Genomic DNA, 27,124 nt, shown 5'->3' with positions numbered 1-27,124 from the left:
TCGTTAGAGACGCCGTAAGATTTATCCCTGTGGGTGTGTTTCAACTGGTGCAAAGTGGAAGGACAAAACTAGTGTACTTTGCTAACCAAAGCGCCTACTATTTTATAAGTACAAAACGAGCTTTTCTAACTTGCCATGCAGTGTACATAAAAGCAATAATAATTTTTTTCTTTGTGGTGACATTCGCTCCAAAATGTTTAACGAAGTGGAAGTCTGCTTTGCCTTTTATTCATTGGCAGGGCCAAATTGAGTTAACATCGTGGTCATTATATCTTGTCGCTAGAAATTTGCGTTTTTGCTTGTGGGATACAAGAAAACCCATTAGTGGAGAAATAAATCAATGAAAAACGCACATCCCAGAACACTTTCTTTGCATTTGTCAATTACGCTGAATCGAATGGAGAAATGAAAGTGCGTTTCCCATTATCCCATTCTTATTACAGCGTTTACTAGCGCGGTTAAAATAGTCCCGTCACTCGTTTGTTTTGTTTTCTTATTGATACTAAGCAGTTGTAAAGGAATTAAGCTGAGTAAAACCTTACCGTTTCTTGCCAATGTTTTGTCTGTCTCTGGAAATTTCGCTTTGTCTCTGCGGGCTGAATAGATAAATCAATTATTTCTCTAGTCTGAACAATGAGTCTCCACGCAATGACCTGCCAGTCCACACGAGGGGGTATTCTGTCAGTATCTACTCCAAATCTTGAATCAGCCAATACTATTGCTGTTCGGATTTGCGGAACTTTGAGCAGTCAGGTATCGTATTGTGGGCTCACAACGCTTGAGAGCTACGCTTTAAAACTCTGTCAAGCAGAAAATAGACTAAGAGCAAAATAAAAAAAGTAAAAGGTCATGATAAAAAGAAAATGAATTGATAAAAAGAGATGATGAGAACACCGGTGTCGCGAAAAAAGTATAACTTTGTAAAAACTCTTGAAATCAAACCGAAAATATCCGAAGTTTAAGTTTAATGGTTTTAAACGATATTTTTCTTTATTTTTATTCAAGAAACGGGATAGACATATATGATTTTCGTTAGAGAGGCCGTAAGATTTATCCCTGTGGGTGTATTTCAACTGGGCCGGTGCAAAGTGGAGGGACAAAACTAGTGTACTTTGCTAACCAAAGCGCCTACTCTTTTATAAGTACAAAACGAAATATTTTAACTTGCCATGCAGTGTACATGAAAGCAATAGTAATTTTTTTCTTTGTAATGACATTCGTTCCAAAATGTTTAACGAAGTGGAAGTCTGTTTTGCCTTTTATTCATTGGCAGGGCCAAATTGAGTTAACATTAGGGTGATTATATCTTGTCGCTATAAATTTGCTTTTTAGTTTGTGGGATTCAAGAAAACCCACTGTTTAATAAATAAATCAATGAAAAACGCACATCCCAGAACACTTTCTTTGCATTTGTCAATTACGCTGAATCAAATGGAAAAATGAAAGCGATATCCCATTCTTATTACATCGTTCACTAGCGCGGTTTAAATAATCCCGCCTCTAGCTCGTTTATTTTGTTTTTTTAATTGATGCTAAGCAGTTGTAAAGGAACTTTTAAAAACTAAGTAAAACCTTACCGTTTCTTCCAAAGTTTTTGTCTGTCTCTGAAAATATCGCCTTGTCTCTGTGGGCTGGAGGGTAAATTAATTATTTCTCTAGTCTGAACAATGGCTAGTCCACGCAATGACCTGCCAGTCCACACGAGGGGGTATTCTGTCAGTATCTACTCAAAATTTTGAATCAACCAATACTATTGCCGTTCGGACCTCGGATCTTTGAGCAGTCAGGTATTATATAGTTTGTTCAATACACACGAGTACTACACTTTAAAAATCTCTGAAGCCGAAAACGGGCTAAGAGCAAAATAATACAAAAAAGTAAAATACAAAGTCTAAAAAGTAGAAAGATGATCAGGGCAGCGGGGTCGTGAAAAAGATTTGTCTTAAAAATTCTTGAAATCAAACAGAAAGTATCCGAAGAGTAAGTTTATATGATTTAATACTCAGAATAAAACAAATAAGGATTATAGAAGCTGCGAGGTTAAGCGTTCCTGTATTGACATCACAGCCCTACTATCCCCAGTCTCCCTCCTTGCGCAGTATCATATCAAAGCATCAAATTTCACTTCCGGTTGGGTACGACTCAAATAGACGATGAGAAGTCCAAAGACTACTGCAAAGCTGACACAACGTAATATATTTTAAAACAATATTTCGGCTGGCCAAACCAGCCTTCTTCAGTAACATATAAACCTGAAGAAGGCTGGTTTGGCCAGCCGAAATATTGTTTTAATATATATTTTGTTGTGTCAGCTTTGCAATATTCTTTGGACTTTTCATCGTCTATTTTTTAAGTTTGGCTGATTAGATCTCCTGTGAGATCTAACGTACAAGCAAGCAGAATCTTCGTTCACGGCTTTTGCAGTTTTTAAAATTTTCATACGACTCAAACGCCGGGAAGAAAATTTGATAACGAATTATTATTTCGATTTTTTATACGAGGACAACGTTAACATTTGATCAAGCAAATAAAGAAATCTGTCATACAGATTTTAAGTTGTTAAGACGGAGGATTACAAAGTGAAGCAATGTTCCCTGTATTTACAGGATTGATACAAAAACGTGCAAGGATAGGTCTTCTTAACGTACTGTTCCTCATATGAAGGCCACCTATCCGAGCACCTCTTGTGCCTGTTCCAGAGGCGGACAGATTTCTGGCTCTCATCGGTTCAAATCCGTACCAGAACAGTGTGAGCACCTCGATGGTTTTTAGACTTAGTGTGTCGTTTTAAGGCGGCAGATTTTGTTGCAGGTCCCACACATTACCTATGTAAACGCTGCACCGGTTAAAAATTTACAGGGTTCCGAACTATACAAAAATTACACAAATTTGAACTATGGTTGGTGCAGTTTGGATCTGTCGCAAATTGAATCACCTATTTTTGGTTTCACTATGGATGGTCAAAAAACGTATTTGTTTCTATGGAATCCTTAAAAGAACGGTTGACGGTTGTTAACAATAACCTTTAATAGTAGTGCAAAAAAACTAGTATTAAGGACGGTGCCTACTAATACCGAAGTATTTTTGCGCAGTTTATGACTATGCGGGAAAAGCAGACCTTAGCAAGGGCTACTGGAATCCAAAAAGAAAACTGTGGGTAACCACGCATTTTTCAGAGATAACTAAGCAATAATATCTCGAAAAAGCGCAAAAAAATTTAAGGCAATGTATGGGATTTTTTCCTAACTTGAAGCTTAATTATCTCTGAAAAATGCATGGTTACCCCCAATTTTCTTTTGAGATACCAAAAACATTTGCTAAGTTCTGTTTTCTCCGTATAGTTTTAAACCGCGCAAAAATATTCCTGTATTAGTTGGCACCACCCATAGGAAACCCGAGTATCTCGAGATGCGCAGAACGTATGCGCAGTAACAATAGTAAGCACCGTCCTTAACTATGTTTGGCTGCGGATGGCTAGGATGGAAGTGAATTGCAACTTGGAAAAATTGGTCAATTTTTTCAAGTTCTTCCTATGTAGTTAAGAGAAGTCGCTAAAAAATTGGTCATGGTTTGTTCTTCCTAGGACAAAAACCTTAATATTTTCCTGCTGGTGTTGTAAGAGCAATTCCATGTTACAAACCAGGTTCTTTGCAAAAATATATGTTTGAACACTTTTGAGCAAAGTACATCAAAACCGCCCTGGCAGTGGCCCTTTAACGGTTCTTCTCTTGAAGAAGAATATCTTGGCTTACCGTTGTCCAACGCTTTCTTAGTGATATCAAGAAAGGCAATACAATTTGCTAAGGCTTTATCCGTATCTGATTGGTGTGCCAATCATTGGTTGCAGCTAGCAAAGCTCTAACAATGTAGTGCAGTGAGCGAAAACCGGATTGGTATTTAGATAAAACTAGCATTTTTAGAAATAAAGTAGTGATGGACTTTGTGCTAAACAATTTTTTCGAGGACTTTAGCCTGACGACGGGCAATACGGAAATCGGTCCGTAATTATTTGATGAACGCTTAGTTTGGTCATCTAAAACAGATAGAGAGCTGACGTCTTGATCGTAGGCCTTCGTCAGAGCGAAGGCTTAATCAAGAGCTAACGCTTTGCTCTGACAAAAGGGTCAATGCTCTGGAACGTAGCACTCAAATCTATTCACGGTGACTAAGTTACTCTATCAGCGTCTTTTCAAGCCAAACCTTAGCTTCCACCCCGCCACCGACGTAGCACCAAGATTTCAATAATTGGGTGTCACAAGAGCTCTTTTCTAGTTATCCGGAAATCTCCGGGGGCAGGGGCGGGAAGGGGTGGGAATGGTCCTCGGAAATTTTGAATTAGACCCCTAAAAGAGACCAATCTGGGCGTGGCCAAAGCTGTTTTTTTTTTTTACCCCTAAAAGAGACCATTTCAAAACACAGACAAATAAAAAATGCAGTGTCATTTGTCGTGCAACCCTAAACGAGACCTTCAAGGCTAAAGATAATGGCGATTTGCACAGAACACTCTAAGTGAGACCAATGGTGAATGGAATATGTACTAGGTTTTTTTTAGGAATTTTTTACGCACTAGGTTTTTTTTAGGATTTTGTTGAGTCAATGTAATGCGCAGATGAAAATTTCTTGGATTGATATTTGCGCAATACAAATCAATATTATTATTATTATTATTATTATTATTATTAAGTTATTATTATTATTATTATTATTATTATTAATAATATTAAAATCCGAAATTTACACCCCTAAGCGCGACAACGAGCATCCCGCCTTTTTCAAATGAGAGTCCCCACCTTTTCCTGGCCGGAAATATACCTCTTTCGAGCGAGAGGTTGAATAGAAACCTCGAGAATCGAGACAAAACGGATCGAAGCGGCAAGTTTTATGAATTTAGGGTGAATATTATTCATGCCAGTTTCCATTTGTTCAAAGCTCAACTTAACTAATCTTGGGCTAAAGTGAACTTTAACTAAATAACTAAATAAAACACTTTAAGTATCAATGTATTAAGCCGGCAAGACACTACCAGAAAGACTTGGAATTTAGCAGTGTTGGTTTCTGAGGAGAGGGGGAAAATTAAAGTCAACGTAGAAAAAACCTCTCGGAGCAAGGACTAGACCCAAAAGCAAACTCAACCCCCATGGGACGCCGACTCCAGGAATCGAAACAGGGCCACATTGTTGGGAGGCGAGTGCTCGTACCACTGCACCATACTTGTCAAAATTAAACTTTGATTCAAGTTTGATTGCTAGCGCCATTCAATATAGATTTGTTTTAAAAGATTTGTGCCTATTAGTTTTGACATAGATTTCTCTTTACAATTGGCTTGAGATCAGCTTTTAAATGCACTTTTACTAGCGAAATAAAAACCTCGATTAATTTTATTCAGGGATTAACGTCAACCAGCTTTCGAACCGGACACAGGCGATCCGGATTGGTCGCCCGATATTTACTGGGACTGGAGTAAATTGATTGACATTGGGAACTGTTGTGGTCAAGTCATCAAAATAATTGTTTGAAGTGATTCTAGCGGTGTTCTCGTTTGATAGCTTATGACTAATATGTAATATGTGTAAAATACGAATTCAATGTATCCTCTATATCAACGGCATTTCTATTCGTTGTACTGCTGAATTTGTTTTTGCCTTTTGTTTCTAGAAGTAAATTTTTTAAGCACCCTTTTGCGTTGCTCGCGTCCAATTCAAATGTTTCACTGTACTGCTTGGTCTTCGCTTTGCAGCTGATTGATAACCGTTCCGTATCTAGCCCAGTCCGTAAGATCATTAGACCAGTTTGTTATAGGTTTTATTTTCTTTCTAAGTAGTTGTGATGAAGGCTATGTTCGTTCAATCAATCAATCAATCAATCAATCAATCAATCAATCAATCAATCAATCAGTCAGTCAGTCAGTCAGCCAGTCAATTAATCAATCAAACAATAAATCAGTCAGCCAATCAATCAATCAATCAATCAATCAATCAATCAACCAATCACTTGGTCAGTCAGCCAGTCAATCAATCAATCAATCAATCAGTTAGTCAGTCAATCAATCAATCAAACAATTATTTACATGCGCTTCCAGATCCATCACATTTCAAAATACTCCAGCGTTACCTTCTGGAGTGAGTCAGTTTTCACTGCCAACCCTTGTTGAAGTTTTTGATTTTTAGTCAATGAAACACAAAGATCTGACATCTTCCTTTTAATATCCATATTTAACTGACTGTTACATGTACAGGCAAGAGTATAACGAGTAACCTGACACGATTTTGAAAGAAACATGTCTCCTACAAATAGCGTAGCCACAGTTAAGCAAAAGGCTATGGTGCAGTGACGATAATGACGTAATGCAAATCGTCATTACATATCGCCCCCGGAAGTACAGCCAGTGAGGTTATCACCAGAATCTAAGTAAAAGGTAAAGAAAATGGCACGTTTCTTAATGTAAAATAAATTGTAAAGCAGTTGTATTTTTGTATTGGTCTGTCAAACATTGTATAAATGTGCATGGTCTTCAAACGAAAGGTCTGTCCAGAGCAAGTGTATAAATAATAATAATAAAAATAATAATAATAATAATAATAATAATTATAATAATAATAATAATAATTTATATAGCGCAAACCTCTACAGGGATATATTCAGTTGCACTTCAGAAGTGTATAAACAGAGATTGACTGATGTACAGTAATGCAAGTGTCAAAATGATTCCAGTCATCAGGGTATATTTGCCAACACTGGATACAGTCCATCAGCTTTTGTAAATCTATTGTTGGTTGGCTCAAGTTCAATGAACTTGACATTATGCTGTCATGAGGACGGCAAAACATTGTTCATTTCTAATATCGCTAGTTTTTAATTTAAACTGTTTCTCAAAAGCGTCTCTGTAATTAGAACCTTCCAGTATTATTGATTATTTTGTCTGTTGTAGGGATTCCATTCTGAAGTCAATAGAAAAGAAATTAAATTCCAGTGATCTCAATGACTATGATCTGTTTGTGGCAGCATCTATCTACTTTAATGAACAGGTGTGTTGCAGTGAAAATCAAGCTTATGTTTATTTACCATGGGTAGCACATTACACATGTATCTGATTGGTGTAGGTTTTGTTACATGTTATTGTGAAAAAAAAAGACCTTCTTTTAAATACAGGATTAAACAGGAGATTAGCAGTGAAATAATAATAATAATGGTAAAGATAATAATAATAATAATAATAATAATAATAATAATAATAATAATAATAATAACTTTATTTCTATAGCGCTCTTATCCTATGTTCAAGGCGCTTTACAGTAATGTAAACAACATTATTGATAAATATTTACAAATCTACAACCATCTCCTATTATATTCACAATGATTAAAAATTAAAAACTAACGCAATATATACAAATCTATAGAAACAATGATCTGTTATTACTGAATTTAGTAAACAAGTATGTCTTAAGTTATCTTCTCAAGCTCGAGATGGTGCTGGACTTTCGATTCATAGGGTGTTAAGTTCCATTCTTTTGGTGCATGAACAGCGAATGCTCTATCTCCATAGGTCTTGGTTAACAATTTAGGTTGCATTAAGAGTTCCTTACTAACAGACCTCAATGATGTAGTATAAGAACAATAACGCAGTTTCTGAGCTAAGTAGCTAGGCGATGTCCCTTTCAGTGATTTGTACACGAGATACAGAATCTTGAAAATAATACCATATTGAATCGGTAGCCAGTGAAGCTCGCACAAAAATAGATGAAGAGATGACTGCAAGTCAAATAAACCCAGAAAAAATTGCAGTCCTCCCAAAAGGAGTCAAACCAGTGACCCTCCCGGTTCTGGTTGGAGTTCAAACCACTGAGGTACTGTACATGTCTGGAGGACTTGTGGTTGGCAAGGCCATGATTATGTGCAGGTTCAAATGTGACATGCCTATGAATCAGAGGATTAGAAAATTCATCCTAGGTCAACACATTTTGAGAAGATACATGACGCTGTTTTTTTCCTTCTACAATGTGGATGTGTTCACCTTCATTTGTGTTTTGCAAAAACTGTTAAGTAAACTTTTTGTGTGTTTGTAGGTTGTAGTGAGCATGCAGTGTTCAAGATAACTTTGAAAGTCAGGGTGTCAATGAATAACAGTACTACAGTTGTATTTTCGAGGGCTTAATACAGTAGCTCTGGTTCTCTCCAAGTCTTCTTAAGTTTACCATTCAATTTGTCAGGTCAGGAAGCAAGCATTCTCATTAATTTTATTTGACGTGGGATCCCTCTCTTATCTGGAACACTGTACAGTTGTGGGTGTTTTGGGGAGGGGATATTTAGAAAGGAGCATTACTACATGTAGCTTCCTATGAACTGTATATTCAGATATGCAGTTACTTAATACTAATTCTTATTTTTAATGTTGGGCATTTTCCTGTTAACACAGAATTATGATTCTGCATTACGATGTCTTCACCAGTCAGAGTCTCTTGAGTGGTAGGCCATAGTTGAAATGTTTTACAAGTTTCTGTATGGAAAAAATTGTTTTGAAAGAAAAACTCGGCATAATAAAAAAAATTAATACAAAGTTCTACTGACTGTCCTTTCTCCGACACGTTCCTTTCTTAATTAGTCTGCTACACTGTACATATAGCTGTATAGGAAATAAAATAGAATTAAATTGGCAACTTCAGTGGAATCCACAGAGTAGCTCTTCTCTCCACTGTTTCCAGGTCGAATTGGAATTTGGAAATGTTGGTTTTTGTGGAGCAAGGAAAACCGGAGTACCCCGAGAAAAGCCTTTGATAAGAACCAACAAGAAACTCAACCCACATATGACGCCAAGACTGGGAATTGCACCCGAGCCACATTGGTGGGAGGCGAGTGCTCTCACCACTGTGCCATCTCTGCTTTCCGAGCAGGGATGGCTCACGAATTAGTGTCATACTGTTACTTGGGCTCATTAGGGCTCAAAGTTTTGCTTTGGCTCAAGCAATCAGGTGTCATACTATACACCCGTGGGCTATACATTTGTAGGAAAATTGCAGTTCAGCTAAATGAAGTTTAATTTACTGTACTTAAGTCAAGTTAAACTATCAGAGAAGTAGTGTTCTTATTGTTTCTACCCGAGTGTGCAAAATTTTGTAAACAAAGCAAGCTTAGAAAAATTAATAGTCTTCTTCTGAGCACTTTTCTAACATCTTGGTAGCCAAGCATTTAGGGCCCAGTTGCTCGAAGCGTGGTTAGCGCTAACCCGGGTTAAATACCATAACAACCTATAGGTTTTAATACCTTTTAACAAATGGTTAGCGCTTACCATGCTTCGAGCAACTCAGCCCAGGTTGTCTTTGAAGGTACAGTGGCTAAGTTCAATGCTTAGCTGCTGCACCTCAGCTTTGAAGAAAGTGCATTATATGTGAAGGGTTTTTGTCTATAAATTTTATTTATTTATTTGTTTGTTTACAATGTATATATTTATGTATGTCATTATTTATTTATTTTGCCTGCAGCTCAGCTTTGTCAGTTCAAATTTACATCGGCATGGACCGAATAGACCTGGCCAAGTGAGTTGGCATTTAATTCCTTTATTCTAAAACTTGTTTTTTGAAATGCGGTGTTACATGTGCAGTGTATACTGAATCTTTACTAAAATGAATGATGCCTTTATCTTTTTTTTTCTTCTTAACTTTCCAGGAAAGAACTAAAGAGAATGCAGGTATGCCGTCTGTTGTTATTTTTGCAAAATGTGAACGTTAGCGGACAAAGCAGTGGTCTTATCTTAACTAGTGACTTTTGTATTTCAATACTGTACATGTACATGTATGCAGTTTCAGTATGCTCGAAATACACTATAAGATGCTTCATTCTTTGATGTCCCTTTCCACTAGTTGTTCAAACCAGGTAATCACCCGATGTGCATTTTTCACTTTTTTATAGGACCAAGATGACGATGCCACTCTAACCCAGCTTTCGCTCGCATGGTTTAACCTTGCTGTTGTAAGTGGCAATAACTTCATTTACAAGTGTGTCCAAATTTGCATGGTACTGAGTATTGTTGGTTGGATTAGATGCAGGCAGAAATGATTAAAAGTTCTCACTTTCCAATTTAATTATTACTTCTACTTCAATGTACAGCATGGACAATTTGTACCTTTTGAAAAGTTTTTAAAGTGTCAGAGTGTATTCACTGATAATTTACATGATGTCAGAATGTCTTCACAATACAACTGTACAAGTTTGTAGCTAATAAAAACTTCTATAACTATACGTACATGTACATGTAATAATAAAAAAAATCATCCTGCATAGTTAGTAGGAATGTGAAAATAGCGAGGCAATTGGAACTGCATCTACAAAATTATTAAACAGATGGTGAGGAGGCCTCATGTTTAATGTGAAAAAGAGACAAGTGAAGGGTGTTACGCCATCTAGTGAATTTTACTATCGTTTTGAAATGTCATCCAATAAAAGCCAACAAAATAATTACCAGAGCAATATTATTTAATTATGAATGGCCATCCTGGTGTAAAGAAACTAGTGTTGAGTGTATTTGGCTTTAAACATTCACAGGGTGCATCCAAACTACATTGTAGTTATTGGAAGATTATAGGTTTGACTCCTGTTAGGGGAACTCGGATTTTCCTTTTCTGAGTATACCTGTGTCACAGACTGAAAGCAAAAAATACATCTATCCTGTATCTTACTTTATGCATTGTAGCTTTCATTTTGAGTGACCTCTCTTTGTTCTCTTCTACAAAGGGCGGAGAGAAATACCAGGATGCATATTACATTTTTCAAGAGCTTTCTGACAAATACATCCCAACAGTTATGTTGCTCAATGGTCAGGCTGTTGCATACATGCACATGGGGAAGTTTGACGATGCCGAGAGCTTCCTCCAAGCTAGCTGCCCTGGACAAAGTAAGCAAAACTTCCAAAATTAATTAAATGAATAAAAAATCAATCAATCAACTTTATTTTATTGAGTGTGACACTTAACAGTCCGTTACGACTAACAACCTCGTGCCCCTCAGATTCCAGATTTTAGTAATGTTGGTTTTTGAGGAGAGGGGAAAATCGAAGAACCCGGAGAAAAAACCCCTCAGAGCAAAGGACGAGAACCAACAACAAACTCAGCCCACATATTCAGTACCGCTCAAAAGTAAGTTACCAGTCTCGTCTCGTTTCTCGCGAGAGGAGTGGCGCGTCTCTCGATACAAGCTCGATTTTGTTCCAACCGAGTTCATGATCGATAAGCTTGCGATCGAACTCCATAAATTCAGCTTGCTGCGTGACAAGGGTTTCGTGCTGTATCAACTAAACCGTGACACTCAACTTGATATTCTCGCAAAACTCTCGCGAACAAGTCAAGCCTTAGTACTTACAGTTTTTTTCAGTCTTCGCGAGACGAGTGTCTCTTTTCTCGAGACGCGACTCTCGTCTCTCGAGTCTCGTGTGAGGGTGGTAACTTGCTTTTGAGCGGTACTGTAACGTTTAAGAGCGCTCCCCAGGAACTTTCACCTACGACCATGCAAGATAGAAAAATCGAAAATCGCCAAACTTTGTCATAATAAAGGACTACTAAAACCATTTGTAGAAAGACATGTTTCAGTTTGTTTCGATAATTGTTTTACCTTCAAAGTGACTTTTTGATTTTGGTGGCCTGTGAGCGGGTAAAAGTGTCACTTGTATGGGCCGCTCGTCTTGAAATTACGAAGGAGTAACATAAAAATCGAAGCAATTGAACATAAGTAAACTAGAAATACGTGACTCGCAAAACCTCGCGAAGCGGGGGCTGGGTGGAAAGCCCTCTTTACTCGTATTGTAGCATCAAACGAGGAGATTAAGGGCGATTTAGACGGTACGATTTTGCCTACGATTTGTCGCATGCGACACGCTTACGCCATGCCTACAACACGAATCGCGTCGTGTAAATCAACCTACAACATCCTTACGTCAGACGCACACAACACGAAAAATGTCGTAGGATTTTAAAACATGTTTTAAAATCCTACGACAATCGTAGGTAAAGGCAATGTTGAGTGGCGAGAGTTGTGTACGATTTTTACATGACGCAAGCAGCGCGCGCTCTAGAAATCGCATGCGACAGTCGTAAGAGAAAATCGTACCGTCTAAATCGCCCTTAAGAATTTTTTTTTGATGAGCATGGTGTTTTCGTAGTTCCACGGGCTAGTTTGCGGTTGAAAATCTATTTCTGACGCGACGTTATGTACAACGGGCGTGCAGCGCTGTCGTGTTCGATGAATTTATTTCCCACGGAAAATTATTGACCGCGGCCACAAAACGTGTAATTTCTTTAATGCACTCTTTCACAAAAAAGATTTCTAAAAGAAAGGGAAAAGATTCTGGAGAGATATTTCTGTGTCCAGTGAATATTGATGAACATTGCAGTTGAAATTTGATCATGCACGCATATTTTTTTCCATGTATGCAAATTTTGCTCCAGCCAACGCCAGACAGTCTGACGTCATTGTGCGGACACCTTCAACGATATAAACATATATAGACATATATAACTAGTAGTAATCAAAGATTATAGAGTGCGTTCGACAGCCCTAAGTTGTGCGATTGTACGGCCTGCTGCGTGACTTTTTTTAGGTAGCTCTTTCGCCCTTTTATATCTGTACGTAATGTGTAACTACCAAGGTGAAATATTTGCAATAAACGAAGCTGAGTTTAAAATTTCAGCGGCTACGTTGTTGAACTTTAAAAAAAAATAGAAAGTATTTTCGGTCCGCCTGTTGCGTGACACCGTCGAACTTTAAAATGATGCACATCATTTTCGGTATAACGCTTATAATCTTTGAGAAAAACGAAACTTACAGGCCAGCGTACTATTTTGGTCTTCTACTCAAAAGGTATTTTACCAAAATGCCGCGAAACTTACGCGACTATAAAGCCGTAAAAATGTCGAACTGAAGCGAACTAATTTGCATACAGTTTTGAAAGACATCTCAGGGCCAAGGTTTATATTCAAAGAGCGGATAACTCTATTCAGTGGATAAAATGTTCTCCAACCAATAGATTTTATTCGCTGGATAGCGAATTATCCACTGGATAAAATAATCCGCTCTTTGAACAACTGGGGCCTGATGTCAGTTTCTGATGTGTGTATATTTCAGATATTTTTGTATTTTGATTTTATACTAACGTAATACGTGACTCGCAAAACCTCGCGAACCAAGGGCTGGGTGAAAAGCCCTCTTTACTCGTATTGTAGCATCAAAAAGGAAGAGATTAAAAGGTTTCTGAACATAGCAACGATTTTGATGAGCATGGTCTTGTCGTAGTTCCACAGGCTAGTTTCCGGTTGAAATCTATTTCTGACACGACGAAATGTACAACAGGCGTGCAGCGCTGTCGTGTTCGATGAATTTATTTCCCACGGAAAATTATTTTACCGCGGCCACAAAACGTGTAATTTCCTCAATGCAATCTTTCACAAAAAAGATTTCTGGAAGAAAGGGAAAAGATTCTGTAGAGATATTTCCATCCAGTGAATATTGATGAACATTGCAGTTGAAGTGTGATCCCGTACACTGAATGTAAAACTTTTCCGATGTATGCAAATTCAGGCAATGGCGCGAAAACGAGGGGGCGACTCTTATACGAAAACGAGACTAAAAAGATGGCTCTAGCCCGAAAACGAGGTCAGATGTCGTCATAAGTTCGCACCAGTTTCCCAGCCGACACATGCCCCTGCAAAACTCAAGCGGGGGGGCCATTTGGGTGTCCTTACAGCAATCTCGAAAAATCCTGCATAGCCGTACACAGGCACACCAACTCGAAAGACACAGGGCCCAAAAACGAAATTAGGCTTGCGTTCTCCTTCGTCGAACGCAAATATACTTTTCGCTCGAATTCGCGCGGCTTAGCTCCGCTCGGGCCGGCTCGGCCCGACAAATTTATTAACCTCGCTACGTTCGGGCCTTCGGCCCTCGCTTCGCGAGGAACTAAATCCCTCACACTTTCACGCTGTCAAATGTACATTCAATGTGATCCAGAATATTTGGCCAAATTTTAAAAATTAACCGTTTCTAGCGGAATTACAGCATGCCAAAATAATGTAAAATTCAACCGCAAAAAAAAAGCATCCTGGTACATGGCTTTGTCAACCAAGACTATATTCATCGGAATAAGCAATGTTTCGTGTACGATTTGAAGAAATAAAATTTTTGGGTAAATGAAACGATAAATTTTTGGAGCGCTATTTGAACATGCTATTTATCATCAATAGTTGACCTTTTGACCTTCAAAGGAGGCAAGCTATTTTCACATCACACTCGCTAATTTTGATTTTTCCAACAAACAATTCAAAACTCTGGGTATTCTTTCATAGCACAATGTTCAATAAAGTCAATCGCTTGAATTGGGACAGGTTTAACGTTAGTAAATATGATTTTAGTTACGAACACGTAATTTGGTTTAGGGCTACAACATCGACAAATATGCATATAAATTAGTTCGTTTTGATTTCGACAGAGAATATTTTTATTTACGTTAACTTTACTAAACAAATTAAATCACAAACAAGGTTAGTCGTTACTTAAACTGATTATATGGCTTATTGTACCTTAAAAATCCTTTTCACAAGAAGAAAAGACGAGTTTGCTTCTAGCCGCCAAACGACCATTGAACCTTTTGACGTATCTCTTAACTGTCACGCAATATACGCTTTCAGTCAAAACGTGCGTGACCGCGGGGCAAATGACAAGTCAGATAAAGCAAACGTCTTGTTGAATGTTGTATCTTCACTGACAATAATTGAAATTGAATTTAAACGTGTCCGAGTTTCCGAATGTAAAAGTTTCTGACGTTGGCGCAACGATCCGCAACTCGTTACATTTGGTATCGTTCGTGCATTGGTCCCGTCCATCCTCCAAGACGTTTCGAGCCACCGGCCTAACGTGTATGCAGCTCCGACAGCTCAGCCAAACTCCAGTTCCTTCAATGAGTCCAAAAAATACAGGAACTTTTGAAAAGCCTTACATTATTGAAAAAAAAAAAAAAAAATAGCCGGTACAAACTCATAGCACGAGGTAAATGGGTACCAAACACTTTTCTTTTCCGTGTGCGCGCGCGTGGCCGCTTGTGAAGACTCACACTATGAAAGAGGGCGGGAAAATCCTGTGTTAAAAATGGCGAAAAGGTAAGGGAACAAAAAGGAAATTACAGGTTATATGTAAAAAATGAACCACTTCTATCAGTTCATCAGCTTCGTAAAAACTGAAAGCTGTCCAAATACAACACATTTCCCAATTTATTCTGTTTGATTCCAGGATAACTTCAAGAAATGAAATATTTAAAAAAAAAAAAAAATGGTTCCACACAAATCATGTGCTTTAATCAATCTATTACACAAGGAAGTCTTCCTATTTTAAATGAATAATGGAGACGAAATTTTCAATTTTTCATTTTCCATCCCACAAGCCAATGAAGGATACGAGAGCGAAAGAAAACGCAAGTGCGCGCGAATGTCTGCATTGTTGAAATCGCTCCCTTTCATGCTCTAAACATATCCTAGCACTAGGAAGATCCTAGAGGGCGGATCATCCTAGCGCCATATGTTTTCTCTATTCAGTTTACATGCAAAAAGTTGCACTTGGCCCTAGCGCTAGGTTCTTCCTAGAGATAGGAGCTTCCTGGCTGAGAGATAGGAAGATCCTAGAACTAGGAAGATCCTAGCACCATGTAAACAACTTTCGCTCGGAAGATCTTAGTACTAGAGACAAAAAGAACAAACATGGCGGCAGCCGGGCGTTCAGCTGCTCAAGGCCGACAGTTATTCTTTTTTCCTTCTCCACTTGGTAACAACCTCGGCCGAAATTTCTGCATGCAAAACAAACAGAAAGGTTTTTCGCCTTCTCGGATCTTCTTAGTGCTTGGATCTTCCTTCCACCATGTAAGCGGCCCCTTAATCAGCGAAACGAGCGACTTGTGTAATTTAAAGTGCGCGAAATTCTGAATTTTGATGTCACTTAGTGTATCCAAAATGTCTGTTCTCGCCATGTCCTGTCTTACACAACTGGTTGAATACTTTTTTTTACCTATGAAGGAAAGTTTTGTTTTTCTCATTTAACTTATTGCGACGGCCACATGATATTTCAGTTCTTTTGTTCATTGATCGTAGTCACGCGCTATGACGTGTACCGATTTCTGAATTTGGTCCCATCCGAAATCACTACCATTGCCTGATTTCATACCGTGGGGGTCTGGGTACGAGTCTGTGTATTATGGGTTATGGGACTCAACACCCAAATAGCCGGAAAGAGCACATCGAACTTTACAACATCCTCAAGTTTGGTGTCAATCAAGCTAATATTAGGCGAGATACAGCCATTCAAAAACTTAAAAATTTACTAAGAAATGTATGGAACGCCGGACACACGTCCGGCGTTACATACATTTGTTAGTAAAATTTGGAGTTTTTGAATGGCTGTATCTTTCCTAATATTAGCTTGATTAACACCAAACTTGGAAATGTTGTAAAGTGCAGTGTGCTCTTTCCGGCTATGTGGGTGTTGAGTCCCATAACCCATAATACACAGACTCGTACCCAGACCCCCACGGTATGAAATCAGGCAATGTGCATTTGGTAGAACACTTATTCCTGTGCTACACCGTGCTGACGAGAGCCAACCAGCTCGAAACAGCTGTCCACGGTTGCCGCATTCTGTTGATTCTCGGTTTGGTCTCTATCATGTCTCTGTCGTATTAAGTTTTCTACGCAGTCCGATCAGCTGTGCAGAAATTCGACTCATGAATATTTTTTCACTGATTGTATTTGTCGTTAAAGCATTAAAGAGTGACGTTTTGCGTTAATCCAATGAGTGGCATGGCTCAGGCTTGTGTGTATACTAAGAAATATCAAGTCACTCGTGGAATATTTCAAGAAGTACCACTCGAAAGCATTGCATAACAAGTATGTATCTGACTGCAAGGTTCGCCCCCTGCATAAGCTATATACTATAACGTAGGTATGTGCAGCACCAATAGGTATAATTTTTGAACCGGTTTGGTGGTACATGTTGTAACCAATTTGGTCTGACAGCGTGAGCCTGAAAACGGGAATGGATCCAAGAAACCAAGTCTGAAAATGGATATGAGTTTTAGAAAAAGGGTACCCAATCATTTGATATTTTGGTCTGAAATAGGGACAAGGTTTAGAGAACTGAGCCGCACACCCGAACCCCCATGGAGGGCTCGTCGGGGATACGCGATGCACAGTTAGGAAATAAATTCAAGTTGGGACACTATTTTAGAAACTGGCTACTTGGTAGGACGGGGTCATCTCAGAGTCGAGGTCATTTCGGGGTCAACATGTGGATCGATTCGGGGTTGAGGATCATTTCGGCTACCCAACTGAGGTCACGCGCAAAGCCGGTGGCATACACAAAAGCGCTACATGTTGGCCTGCAGAACAAGCGTTATTATTATTATTATTATTATTATTATTATTATTATTATTATCATCATCATCATCATCATCATCATCATCATCATCATCATCATCATCATCATCATTATTATTATTATTATTGTTATTATCATCATCATCATCATCATCATCATCATCATCATCATTATTATTATTATTATTATTATTATTGTTATTAATTTATTTTTGTGTGCTTTTTTAGGTGAGCGGAAGTAAGCACGAGGCTATTGCGGAACTCGAGTGACGCACAAAGGGAGGGGGACAAAAAAATTTTTGCGCCTTTCTCGTCGCGCCTCGTTCGCACTCCACGCTCGCTTCGCGCTTGCCTCCACACACACATACACACACACACATACTCACCTTTGGCAACTTGTGAGGTCTGTGTTTCCATACACCTCTTATGAGGACCCCCCTTTCTATTGGAGGTATGAAAAAAAAAATATGGATGTTTGGTAGCTTATTTGCCCATCTCTTTAAACACTTGATTAGACTTTAGGAAATTTCAATTTTTTTTGTGGGGTCTTAGTTATGAGGACCTGCCCAATACTCAACTTTGAATACTTATGGGTACTACTTGCCATACAATTCTTATGGGGACATACTCACCTAACTTGTGAGGTCTGTGTTTCCATAGTGATACCCTACTTGCGAGGACCACCTCTTCTGATGCAGAAGAAGAAGAAGAAGAAGAAGAAGAAGAAGAAGAAGAAGAAGAAGAAGAAGAAGAAGAAGAAGAAGAAGAAGGCTGTTTGGTTGCTTGTTTGTTATAAGTCAAGACATTTGCTTCCTGGGGTTTCATCAACTCCCCTCTGACTACTTAACGGGAATTTTAATTCTTGCTAAACTTATGGGGACATGATAGTACACGACTACTTATGGGGACTACTTGCCGAACTTATGGGGACATGATACTTACACAACTACTTATGGGGACTACTTGCCAAACTTATGGGGACATGATACTTACACGACTACTTATGGAGACTACTTGCCAAACTTATAAGAGGACGTGCCAATAAACAACTACTTCTACTAATGGGATTATTTGCCATAGCTGAGCTATTGATTTTCTTCATTGAAGGGCACGTGTTTGCATGGAAACCAACCTATATTGTCTCTTTGTGTCTGTTTGAAAGGCCAATAAGGTTGAAGATGATACCAAGGTTCTGATATTATGCAATTGTATAATTTTTCACTCTATTTCAGCCACATCCCATCTCATAATCACAAGAAATCTGATTATCTGAACAAAATAACAAAAAAATGCTACATTTAGTTTGCATTGGAAACATCGACACTTGATTTTGAACACATGAGGAGCACAATAATAATAGACTGTTGGGTCAAAGGGGGGAAGAAGATGCATTACAAATATAGGGACCATGGAATAAACTAATATTGGAAAGAGTGATATACTTACTGACAATAATAATAATAATAATGATGATGATGATGATGATGATGATGATGATGATGATCATAATTACCTATCACTGGATGAGGCTGAGTATGACCCGAAGAATTATAAAGATTGAGGAGTTTTCCAGTACAAATCCTTCTAATCTTACTTTTGAGATATATGGATAAAAATTTACGGGTAATTAACCTACTTTAAATATGCTCTCTCAGTTCCTAAGACCTTGTAACAAAACTTTCCAAAGGAGAACTGTTTTTGATCGGAAAGTTGATCATGTGACCAGCTACTGCAAAAGGCCTATTAGTGACAATTTATACTTTCTTATAGCTGCCTTAGCACATTCCTTCACTTCAAATCGACTGTCCGCCCAGCCCTAGCTTCGCGAGGTTTTGAGAGTCACGTATTTGTAGTATATTTTAAACTTTAAAAAGATTAGGTTTTAAGATTCTTGGAAAAAGGAAAACTGTAATACATTTGGTTGAAACACCAATTTGTTTATGAGAGAATTTCTAAAGACTTTATATCTGAACAAAAAAAGCAATGAGATAGGATTCCCTTTCCTACAGTGTGCACGGCCGGTGAGACCAGTTCCTAGACGCTGCCTTCCTTTGAGACCATCATAGGTAATCCAATGTGGATCATCAGAGGCGCGCAGCCTGTCATGGGAGAATTTTGGGGGGCTTTGGTAGAATCTAATATGGCGGCCAAGCTCTTTCTGGAAAATCCTCCTTCTGATCAAATAAGCCAGTTTTTCGAGGAGTACATGTCTTGTACAGAAAACGGCACGGAGTTGAGGGATATTTCATGCTTTTTTGCTGAGTTCGAAGCAGCAGTAGGAGTCATCGAAGAGAAATACAACGTTTAGTGGTCGAAATCCAGACTTGCAAAAGTTGATTCCCATCCAAGGAATGGTCAAAAAGGACAATGAAAAAGCTTCACGAAAAGGTAATTAGAAGACTGCGCTCAAAACCAACTTTAGCGACACCATGGAGAGGAGATTTCACTATGAACATTTCCTGAGAAGTTTTTGATTTGATTTACCATAAAATTGTTAAGTCCACCATTATTAAACAACTTTGGCCATCAGTCAAGAGAGAAAACCAGCCTGCACTGACATTGGAATCACGGACAGGAAAAAGGCAGTATTTTGTTTTTAACAAAATAAATCAAGGTGGTATTCTTATTAGCCGTAATCACCTCTTAAAGAAGTGTTTGGGAAACTGTGCTGGCGGTGTTCATGCAGTTGAGAGATGTGAAGTGGTTGTTTGCAGGGAAAAACCTATGAGATTTAAATATCATCACAGCACAGAAGTTTTGTCTTTCATTATGGTAATTGGAATTCGGCATTCCACAACACTTATTAATGGGTACAATACAAGCAATTATGACTTGCTACCAAAATCAGTTATCTGCATGGAGCATTTGCTTTATAGCCTGTGAACAGGCTCCCAAGTGGGGTATAGGGTGAAAAGAAAAATCGGCGAGCCGGGCGGGCGGAGCACGGTATGGGGCGAGGAAGAGCTCGATTTTCATCTTTGCCATAGACCCCACTTGGGAGCCTGTTCACAGGTTATTGCTTTAGAATCCAGGAATTATTTCTTAGTGCTGAGGAACATCCCTGCAGTTCCAATATCCATAATGAAATGGTGAAGTAACTGAAGAACTGAAAGTGGCACTATCTTAAACCATACAACTTCTTTTTATGTTTTGCACAGTTCAATAACCTGATCGTCACCCTTTTTTCAGGGAACTGTATTAAAAATAAACATAACATATCAATGCCTGGGGATGGTCTTGTTACTTATCTCATGACAGAGGCAGCTATTCTTTGACCTCCATCTCTTTCTCCTTCCCATTGGGTTTCATTGCAGATTTTGCATTTTAAAAGTTAGGTTTTCTCAGAGTACATCATGTTTAGTTTACAGGGTGCCATAACACCCTGGGGCCAACTCACCACTAAAAGCTGAAAGATTCGAGGTTGTGGTAACAGAATTCAGCCCAATGAGATTTAAATATCTTAAGAACTGAAAAATCTGTCTGAGTTTTCACAGCTACTGGAATTGACTGAAATTGACTGAAATTGTACTGTTTCATTCAATGGGGGATCAGATTGCAACAATACGCTGTCTCAGTACACTCAGTCTTGATTATTACAGTTTTTTCATGGTCATACCGTTGAGCTTTTGATGTGAAGGAGTATGTAGGAAGAAGTCGTCTGTCATTGTGGTTCCAGTTGCTATTACAATTTAATTAATTGTGAATGTTCCACTGCAGGAGACTAACATTATTGTCCAATATAAATACATTGTATGAACAGACTTTATGTTCCAACATCCATAACATATGTTCCCCTGTTAAGAAAAGTTTATTTACAGTGGACGACTCTACACTTAGACAACAGAAGATCCATAACCAGGATTAACAGTAAAAAAAAGTGAATGTCCTCTGGTGAAAACATTTGTACAAAAAAACTAAGCTTTGAACAACTTGAAACTTTTCTGCCCCATTGTCCAATGGGCCCAAATTGTTAAATTCTGGTTTAAAAAAATTCAAAAATGTAAGTTTAGAGAAAAATTTAGTCATGTTGCCCACTCCAATATTAAAGGGGTAGGATACATGAGCAGTCATGACACCTGCATGTTGTAGTTTAAATCTGTCATGATCAGATTTTTGTATTTCCAATTTTATGCTGGGAGGTTTCAATTTCAGAGATGCAATTATGACCAGGCTGATTACCGAAGTTTGTGCCGTGTTGCGTAAAACTATGGGCACTCCCTTCTAATATCACAGCAAGCTGGCAAAATGCACTGCTTCCATTGTTTTTAAAACCACACCCATTTTAAATTCTTGTGCAAAAAATACAAAATGTATGTTTAGAGAAAAAAGTCTTGTTGCCAACTACAACATTAAGGGGGTAGGATACGTGAGCAGTCATGACACCTGCATGTTGTAGTTTAAATCTGTCATGATCAGATTTTTGTATTTCCAATTTTATGCTGGGAGGTTTCAATTTCAGAAATGCAATTATGACCAGGCTGATTATTGAAGTTTGTGCCGTGTTGCGTAAAACTATGGGCACTCCCTTCCAACATCACAGCAAGCTGGCAAAATGAACCACTTCCATACCCATTTTTAACTCGTAAATGCGAGCATGCACAATGAACGAGTGATAGCAATGGTGGGTTTTTCACTAGGTTGGTTGGCTGATTCGGCTGTTGACTTTCAAGCATGCGCAGTGAAAGTGCGGTGTCTTGAATTCAATCAGTGAAGTGTCGGCATGAACTTTGAATAAAAAAAGAAGTGAAAATTTGTTTCACAGCGCATCAAAATAATCTTATTCAATCTGTAGATAAAAATTTGACAATTATTTTAAAGCAAGAATGGAGATTTTTCATTTAATATGAGCAAAGTTATAAGTTTTCCCGTTTTTCCACAAAGTGTGGCGTCTTAAATTGAATGAGTGAAGTGTCTGCATGAACTTTGAATAAAAAACACCCGAAAATTTGTTCCAAGGCGCATCAGAATAACCTTATACAATATGTAGGGAATAAGTTTAGAATCATTTTTATAGTACACATATGGTTATTTCTCGTTACATGATCAGGCAAAGATGTGACTTCTTTTAGCTTTCAAGGTAGTGTATGTAGCCATATTAATTTCAATTAAAATACTGATGCGTCATCTGCATTCACGAGTTGGCTCACAGGAGACTTTGATTCAAAGATAAATTATTTCAAATGTTGTTAACACTTCGATAATCTGATCAATTTACATGATTTTGAGGACACCACAGTGGTTTTCTATGGATATTTTAAAACCAAAACCAGTCTTTAACATGTTTATTAAACCTGCTGTTACAATTACACTGTAATGGTATGTCTAGAGTTAAACAACTGGAAATGTTTAATAGTTGGTGTTGTGGAATACCAAATTGGCATAAGCTTCAGCAGAACAAAATTACACCGATTGCTAATCATGTAGCAACTTTATTTTGAAACGCAAACTAGAAGCAACTGTAATACATGTAGCTTGTTTAGCAGACAGAGATACACAGAAGGTTTTGTTTTCTGGATTTGTCCTACCACCAAGCAGCAATTCTTAGTGATTTTTGTCAAGCAGCTGCAATACCGATTTGATAAATTTTGGAAGCTGCAAATGCAAATTTTCTGTAAAATCATATACCGGCCGCCTTGAATGAACTTCTACATGGTTCATAAAGAGAGAGCTGATGCTTCAGTGAAAGCTACCAATTGTAACCTTAAGTATCATTATTGGCTAATGCTTGTTTTCTGAAGGCTGCACTGGTCGCTTAGGAGAAAAGGGCCAGTTGGTTATTCAAAAAAGTGGTGCCATCGCTTAGGGTAGATGTCACTTAGAGGATCTTTTTAACACAGGGCTTATAATATGTCACAGATTTCACAATGATGGTCACTTTTAGGAGTGATCACAAACAGTGCTTTGTGTAGTTCTGTATTGGCAAAGTCATGCTGCTCACATACATAATAATTTTTAGGTCAACTTACTCTAAGAGCTCTGAACTCCACAGTCTTGATATGGAATCACATCCTCAACATGAATACTGTTATTTGGATCCTTGGAACAAACTTTCTTTTTGGCAAGCAGTTGAGGCTCTAAAAAGAGATAGAGAATCACACCGGAAATTAACTTACCCTATAAATCCCCCTACTGGATGGGGAATTGCAGAAAAACAACTCATGCTTATATGCATCTCATGAATAAACAAGAAAATAACAGTAGAGCATATCTTGTTATGTTCTTTTTACATGTAAGCACAGAATCAATTTTCCACAATCCCACACCTCCTTCTCTTAGGGACTTGACCAATTACAAAAGAAGAAAAAAAGAAACCTTACTAGAGACCCAATAAATTTTTAGTAACGATTAGGCTTACAAGCTAGGTGACATAACTTATTCAACACATTCCACCATTAGCCATTAGCAATGTAAGTAAGCAAACCACTGCCATAACTTACACTCTTTATTCTTCAAACCTTATTAACATTATAATAACTTCCACTTGGCATCACTTGGCATGCATTTAAAAACCATCCCACAGGAATTCTTCATATATTGACAACTTACAGTGTAGGTCCAGTAGTTAGAAGTTACATTGTCTAATTCCAGACATGTAAAATCAGCTAGATCAAGAGGATTGTCACCTCCAAACAACTTATTAAATATTCTTTTATTATATTATATAACTACTGCTGGGAGACTGGGGGTAAAATAAAACTGTGCTCTGCATGCATGTCTAATTTGGAGACTCAGGACCCCATACCAAAGAAAAACATTTTAGATGTGCTGATGTGCTCATTTCCCTACCATGTGATGTCACAAAAACCAGAGACATAATTGAACCTTTTAAGTGGTGGATATGTGATATTAAAACTGGCATGCACATTTTTAAAAGTGCACTTGAATTCTAATTTAAGCATGCCTTTATAATCCATACCTATTGAGCACGCACCTTTTCCAGGGATGGAACAGCTTAGAAGAGCAGGATAAGTGGAACTTGCAGAATAATAATTTATCTCAGACTGAGAACCTTCACTTTCATACCCACACTGGCACTATCAGAAACAAGATCCTATCAAAAACCAATTAAAACAAACATTGTCAACATACATGGCACTGTAAAGATGGTGGGTTTGATGGTTGGGCTTGATAGAGTTTCTGCCTCTCTCATTCAGTACTTCTCTTGAACATTTCGCCTTCAGTCAGCTTCAAAAGGCTAAGCACAAGATTTTAAAGAGATCTACATGTATACAGTATTTGATACATATTACAATGCATCAACAATCTCGGGGACAATCTGGCTTTTTAATACCAATTCACTAAACCACTTAAATCTGAAAATGTTACAAAATGACAGTACACACTGCCCTTACCAGATCATTAAAAAAGCCATGCATTTTCCTTACCTTGAATTTGACTCCTAAACTTTGTTTCTGAAGAAAGATATGGTAATTAATATAAGTGTAATTCCTTTTTGTTTCATGTCATTTGATGTTTGTTTGTTTGTTTGTTGTCGTTTGTTTCATTTAATGTCGCACCTGAGGATTGCTGAGACACAGTCAAGGTCTTTTTCCATATCAAATCAACCGTGATCATTTGGATTGTTTTCTTTTATTTAATCCCTTCAAAGTTAGAGTTTTTTTTTTGAGGTTCTACCACAGTACGTACCATCAAATGCTGCTCTTTGCAACTGGATTCCAGGGATTTTAACCTGAAATATGCATACTGGCAGCTGCATGCGATGCATTTGGCGTTGTTACTAAAACAAGGAATGACCTAAAATGATCTAAAATAAGTCCAAAATGTCTTAAAATGATCTGAATGAAATGAAACCAAGATAAAATGAATAAAATTACAGAATTACAGAACTGAGTGCTTACCAAACTAAAGGCTGATATCAGGAAGCTGCTGTGAACTGCCGGAAAGACCGAAGAAGACTTGAAAAGTGCCGATGGTTGCACGTAAGCAGATTTGATGACAAAGTCGTGTAAACAAACCGCACTAGAGTGAATCTTTATTTTTTTGGTCGGTCTGAAAGACCCAAAAATATCAGCACTGACCAATTTTTTCGGGTTCGTTTTCCGGTCGCACATGTAAAGCCACACGACAAGGCTAAATTTTTGTGTAAACACTGATAAAACACTTTTGTAAACAATGTAAAGGCATATCTGTGCATCAATTTCCTTAATGCACTAGTCAATTAAAACCCCCACCCCCCTTCCCCCGGACCCAGGACAGATAGGGGGATAATAGGGCATATAAGCACTTTTGATCAGAGATCTGTCCCCTGGGGGTGGTAGATAAGATGTGTTTTGCTTCTTTACAGTGTCCCCACCTCGGGGTCAGTCAGGGAGATTTGACTGTGGTTGACTCAGGTACTGAAGTTCTTCGCGAAGTTAATCAACTGCACGTTGTCATTTTCGCGCCATCAATATTGGCTGATTATTGGCGAAATGCTTCGCAAAATTTGGTTTAAAGACAATTCAAAAGAGAGAAGAAAATTCATTCCAGCTCTATGCAAAACTCTGCCTACAAACCCATGGTGCAGCCATGGGTACAAAAATGGCAGTCGCCTTTGCGGAGATTTTAAAAACAGAGATTTTAAAACCGCTCATTTGGAAACGATATATAGACGACATATTTTTCCTCTGGACTTTAAGGAGAGGAGATAATGCAGTTCATTGAGCAATTAAGCAAACAAACACCACCCCACAATTAAATTTACGGCTGAAATTTCAGAAACAGAAACATTTCTGGATACAAACATTTATAAAGGTGAAAGATTCAGAAGCAATTCAGTTCTTGATGTGCGTCACACTTCAAACCTACTGAAACATTTCAATATACGCACTTCTCTTTGTGCCACCCCAGGGGTCAAAAAAGGCTTCATCAAAGCCGAAGCACTGAGACTTCTCAGAACAAACTCTTCTAAAAACATATTTGAACAGTAAATTCAAAATCCAAAATCACACCTACAGGGGAGAGGTTGTCCCGTAAACTTAAACTTAAAACAAATCCTCATGAAAGCCTGACATTTAATAGAGCAACAACCATGGATATGGCTCAAAGAAATCTACAAAGACCTTTCCCTCATATGTTACACTGAGAGGGCGGTCAGTCAAAGATATACCCGTGAGAGCTAAATTATAAAAAAGGCTTAAACACGCGCTAATCCTGGCTGCCCTATAGAGTGGTTCCATTTCGAATGCATGGGACTTGTGGATGCACCAAGTCGAAAGCGGCTTTACGCTGACTGTGCTGTTTAACATTTTCAAAGCTACCACTGTTCAGAAATGCTCTGTTGTAATGTGAAATTCACATTCATTCTTGCAAATTTTAATAATCCACAACAAGTTTTGTTTACATGTATTAAAAGAAAGCTATTGCCTTATTAAATAATATTTTGCTCCTGATTGATCCAGTGTGAATGGTTTCTTTTGTCTTGTTTTGTTTGGTTTGGGCTTTTTTTTTTAACCCCTTGCCAATTTGTTCCCAGGGCAGGGGGAGGGAAATTTGATCTCAAGATTTTCCCCAGGGGCTGGAGGTTTTGGTATGATTTGATCGGGGCCTTTGTCAAATCCCCCTACCTGTCCCGGGTCCGGGAGGTGGGGGTTTCAATTGACTAGTGCATAAATAAACACGCAGTTACACTGTGGGGCCAACCCCCCCCCCAAGATGGTGCATGATGGCGTTGCAGAGCATACTTGATAAAATTCAAGATGGCCGCGTGGTAAACAAAAAAAGC

General features: G+C 38.3%; 2 protein-coding genes and 1 long non-coding RNA gene across 10 annotated transcripts in view; 1 reads left to right on the top strand and 2 right to left on the bottom strand.

Moving 5' to 3' along the window:
- Positions 1 to 27,124, bottom strand: part of LOC146467438 (cyclic GMP-AMP synthase-like receptor 1) — an 88,122-nt gene that overhangs the window by 5,650 nt on the left and 55,348 nt on the right. The window contains exon 1 of one of the 3 annotated variants that reach the window (XM_085125946.1): positions 543 to 1,140. The exons of 1 other annotated variant lie outside the window; for it this stretch is intronic. The gene's annotated coding sequence lies outside the window, so the exon portion shown is untranslated. Of the gene's footprint in view, positions 1 to 542; positions 1,141 to 27,124 lie in introns of those variants that run through there. One more of the 3 variants, XM_085125945.1, reaches the window with a different exon arrangement.
- LOC146467441 (coatomer subunit epsilon-like) overlaps positions 6,068 to 27,124 on the top strand; it is a 63,800-nt gene continuing 42,743 nt past the window's right edge. Inside the window, exons 1-7 of the mRNA XM_085125963.1 lie at positions 6,068 to 6,119; positions 6,892 to 7,025; positions 8,417 to 8,466; positions 9,480 to 9,533; positions 9,664 to 9,685; positions 9,907 to 9,966; positions 10,729 to 10,888. Of these exons, the coding sequence (XP_084982089.1) occupies positions 6,068 to 6,119; positions 6,892 to 7,025; positions 8,417 to 8,466; positions 9,480 to 9,533; positions 9,664 to 9,685; positions 9,907 to 9,966; positions 10,729 to 10,888 (532 nt within the window). The remainder of the gene's footprint in view (positions 6,120 to 6,891; positions 7,026 to 8,416; positions 8,467 to 9,479; positions 9,534 to 9,663; positions 9,686 to 9,906; positions 9,967 to 10,728; positions 10,889 to 27,124) is intronic.
- On the bottom strand, positions 17,776 to 25,591 carry LOC146467444 (uncharacterized). Of its 6 annotated transcripts, none has more exons than XR_014867734.1 (4): positions 24,332 to 25,591; positions 23,367 to 23,474; positions 18,033 to 18,089; positions 17,776 to 17,842 (listed from the first exon to the last, which is right to left on the bottom strand). It is a non-coding gene; the product is annotated as an uncharacterized LOC146467444 (long non-coding RNA). The 6 variants fall into 6 exon arrangements; XR_014867735.1 differs by having other exon boundaries at positions 17,784 to 17,842; positions 18,033 to 18,669; XR_014867738.1 differs by having other exon boundaries at positions 17,785 to 17,842; positions 18,033 to 18,086.

The sequence above is a fragment of the Pavona decussata genome, unplaced genomic scaffold (genome assembly GCF_977016875.1).
Source record: "Pavona decussata unplaced genomic scaffold, jaPavDecu1.1 SCAFFOLD_136, whole genome shotgun sequence".
NCBI lineage: Eukaryota > Metazoa > Cnidaria > Anthozoa > Scleractinia > Agariciidae > Pavona > Pavona decussata.
Note: the sequence above shows the minus strand (reverse complement) of the source record. Positions and strands in the feature narration are given on the sequence as shown.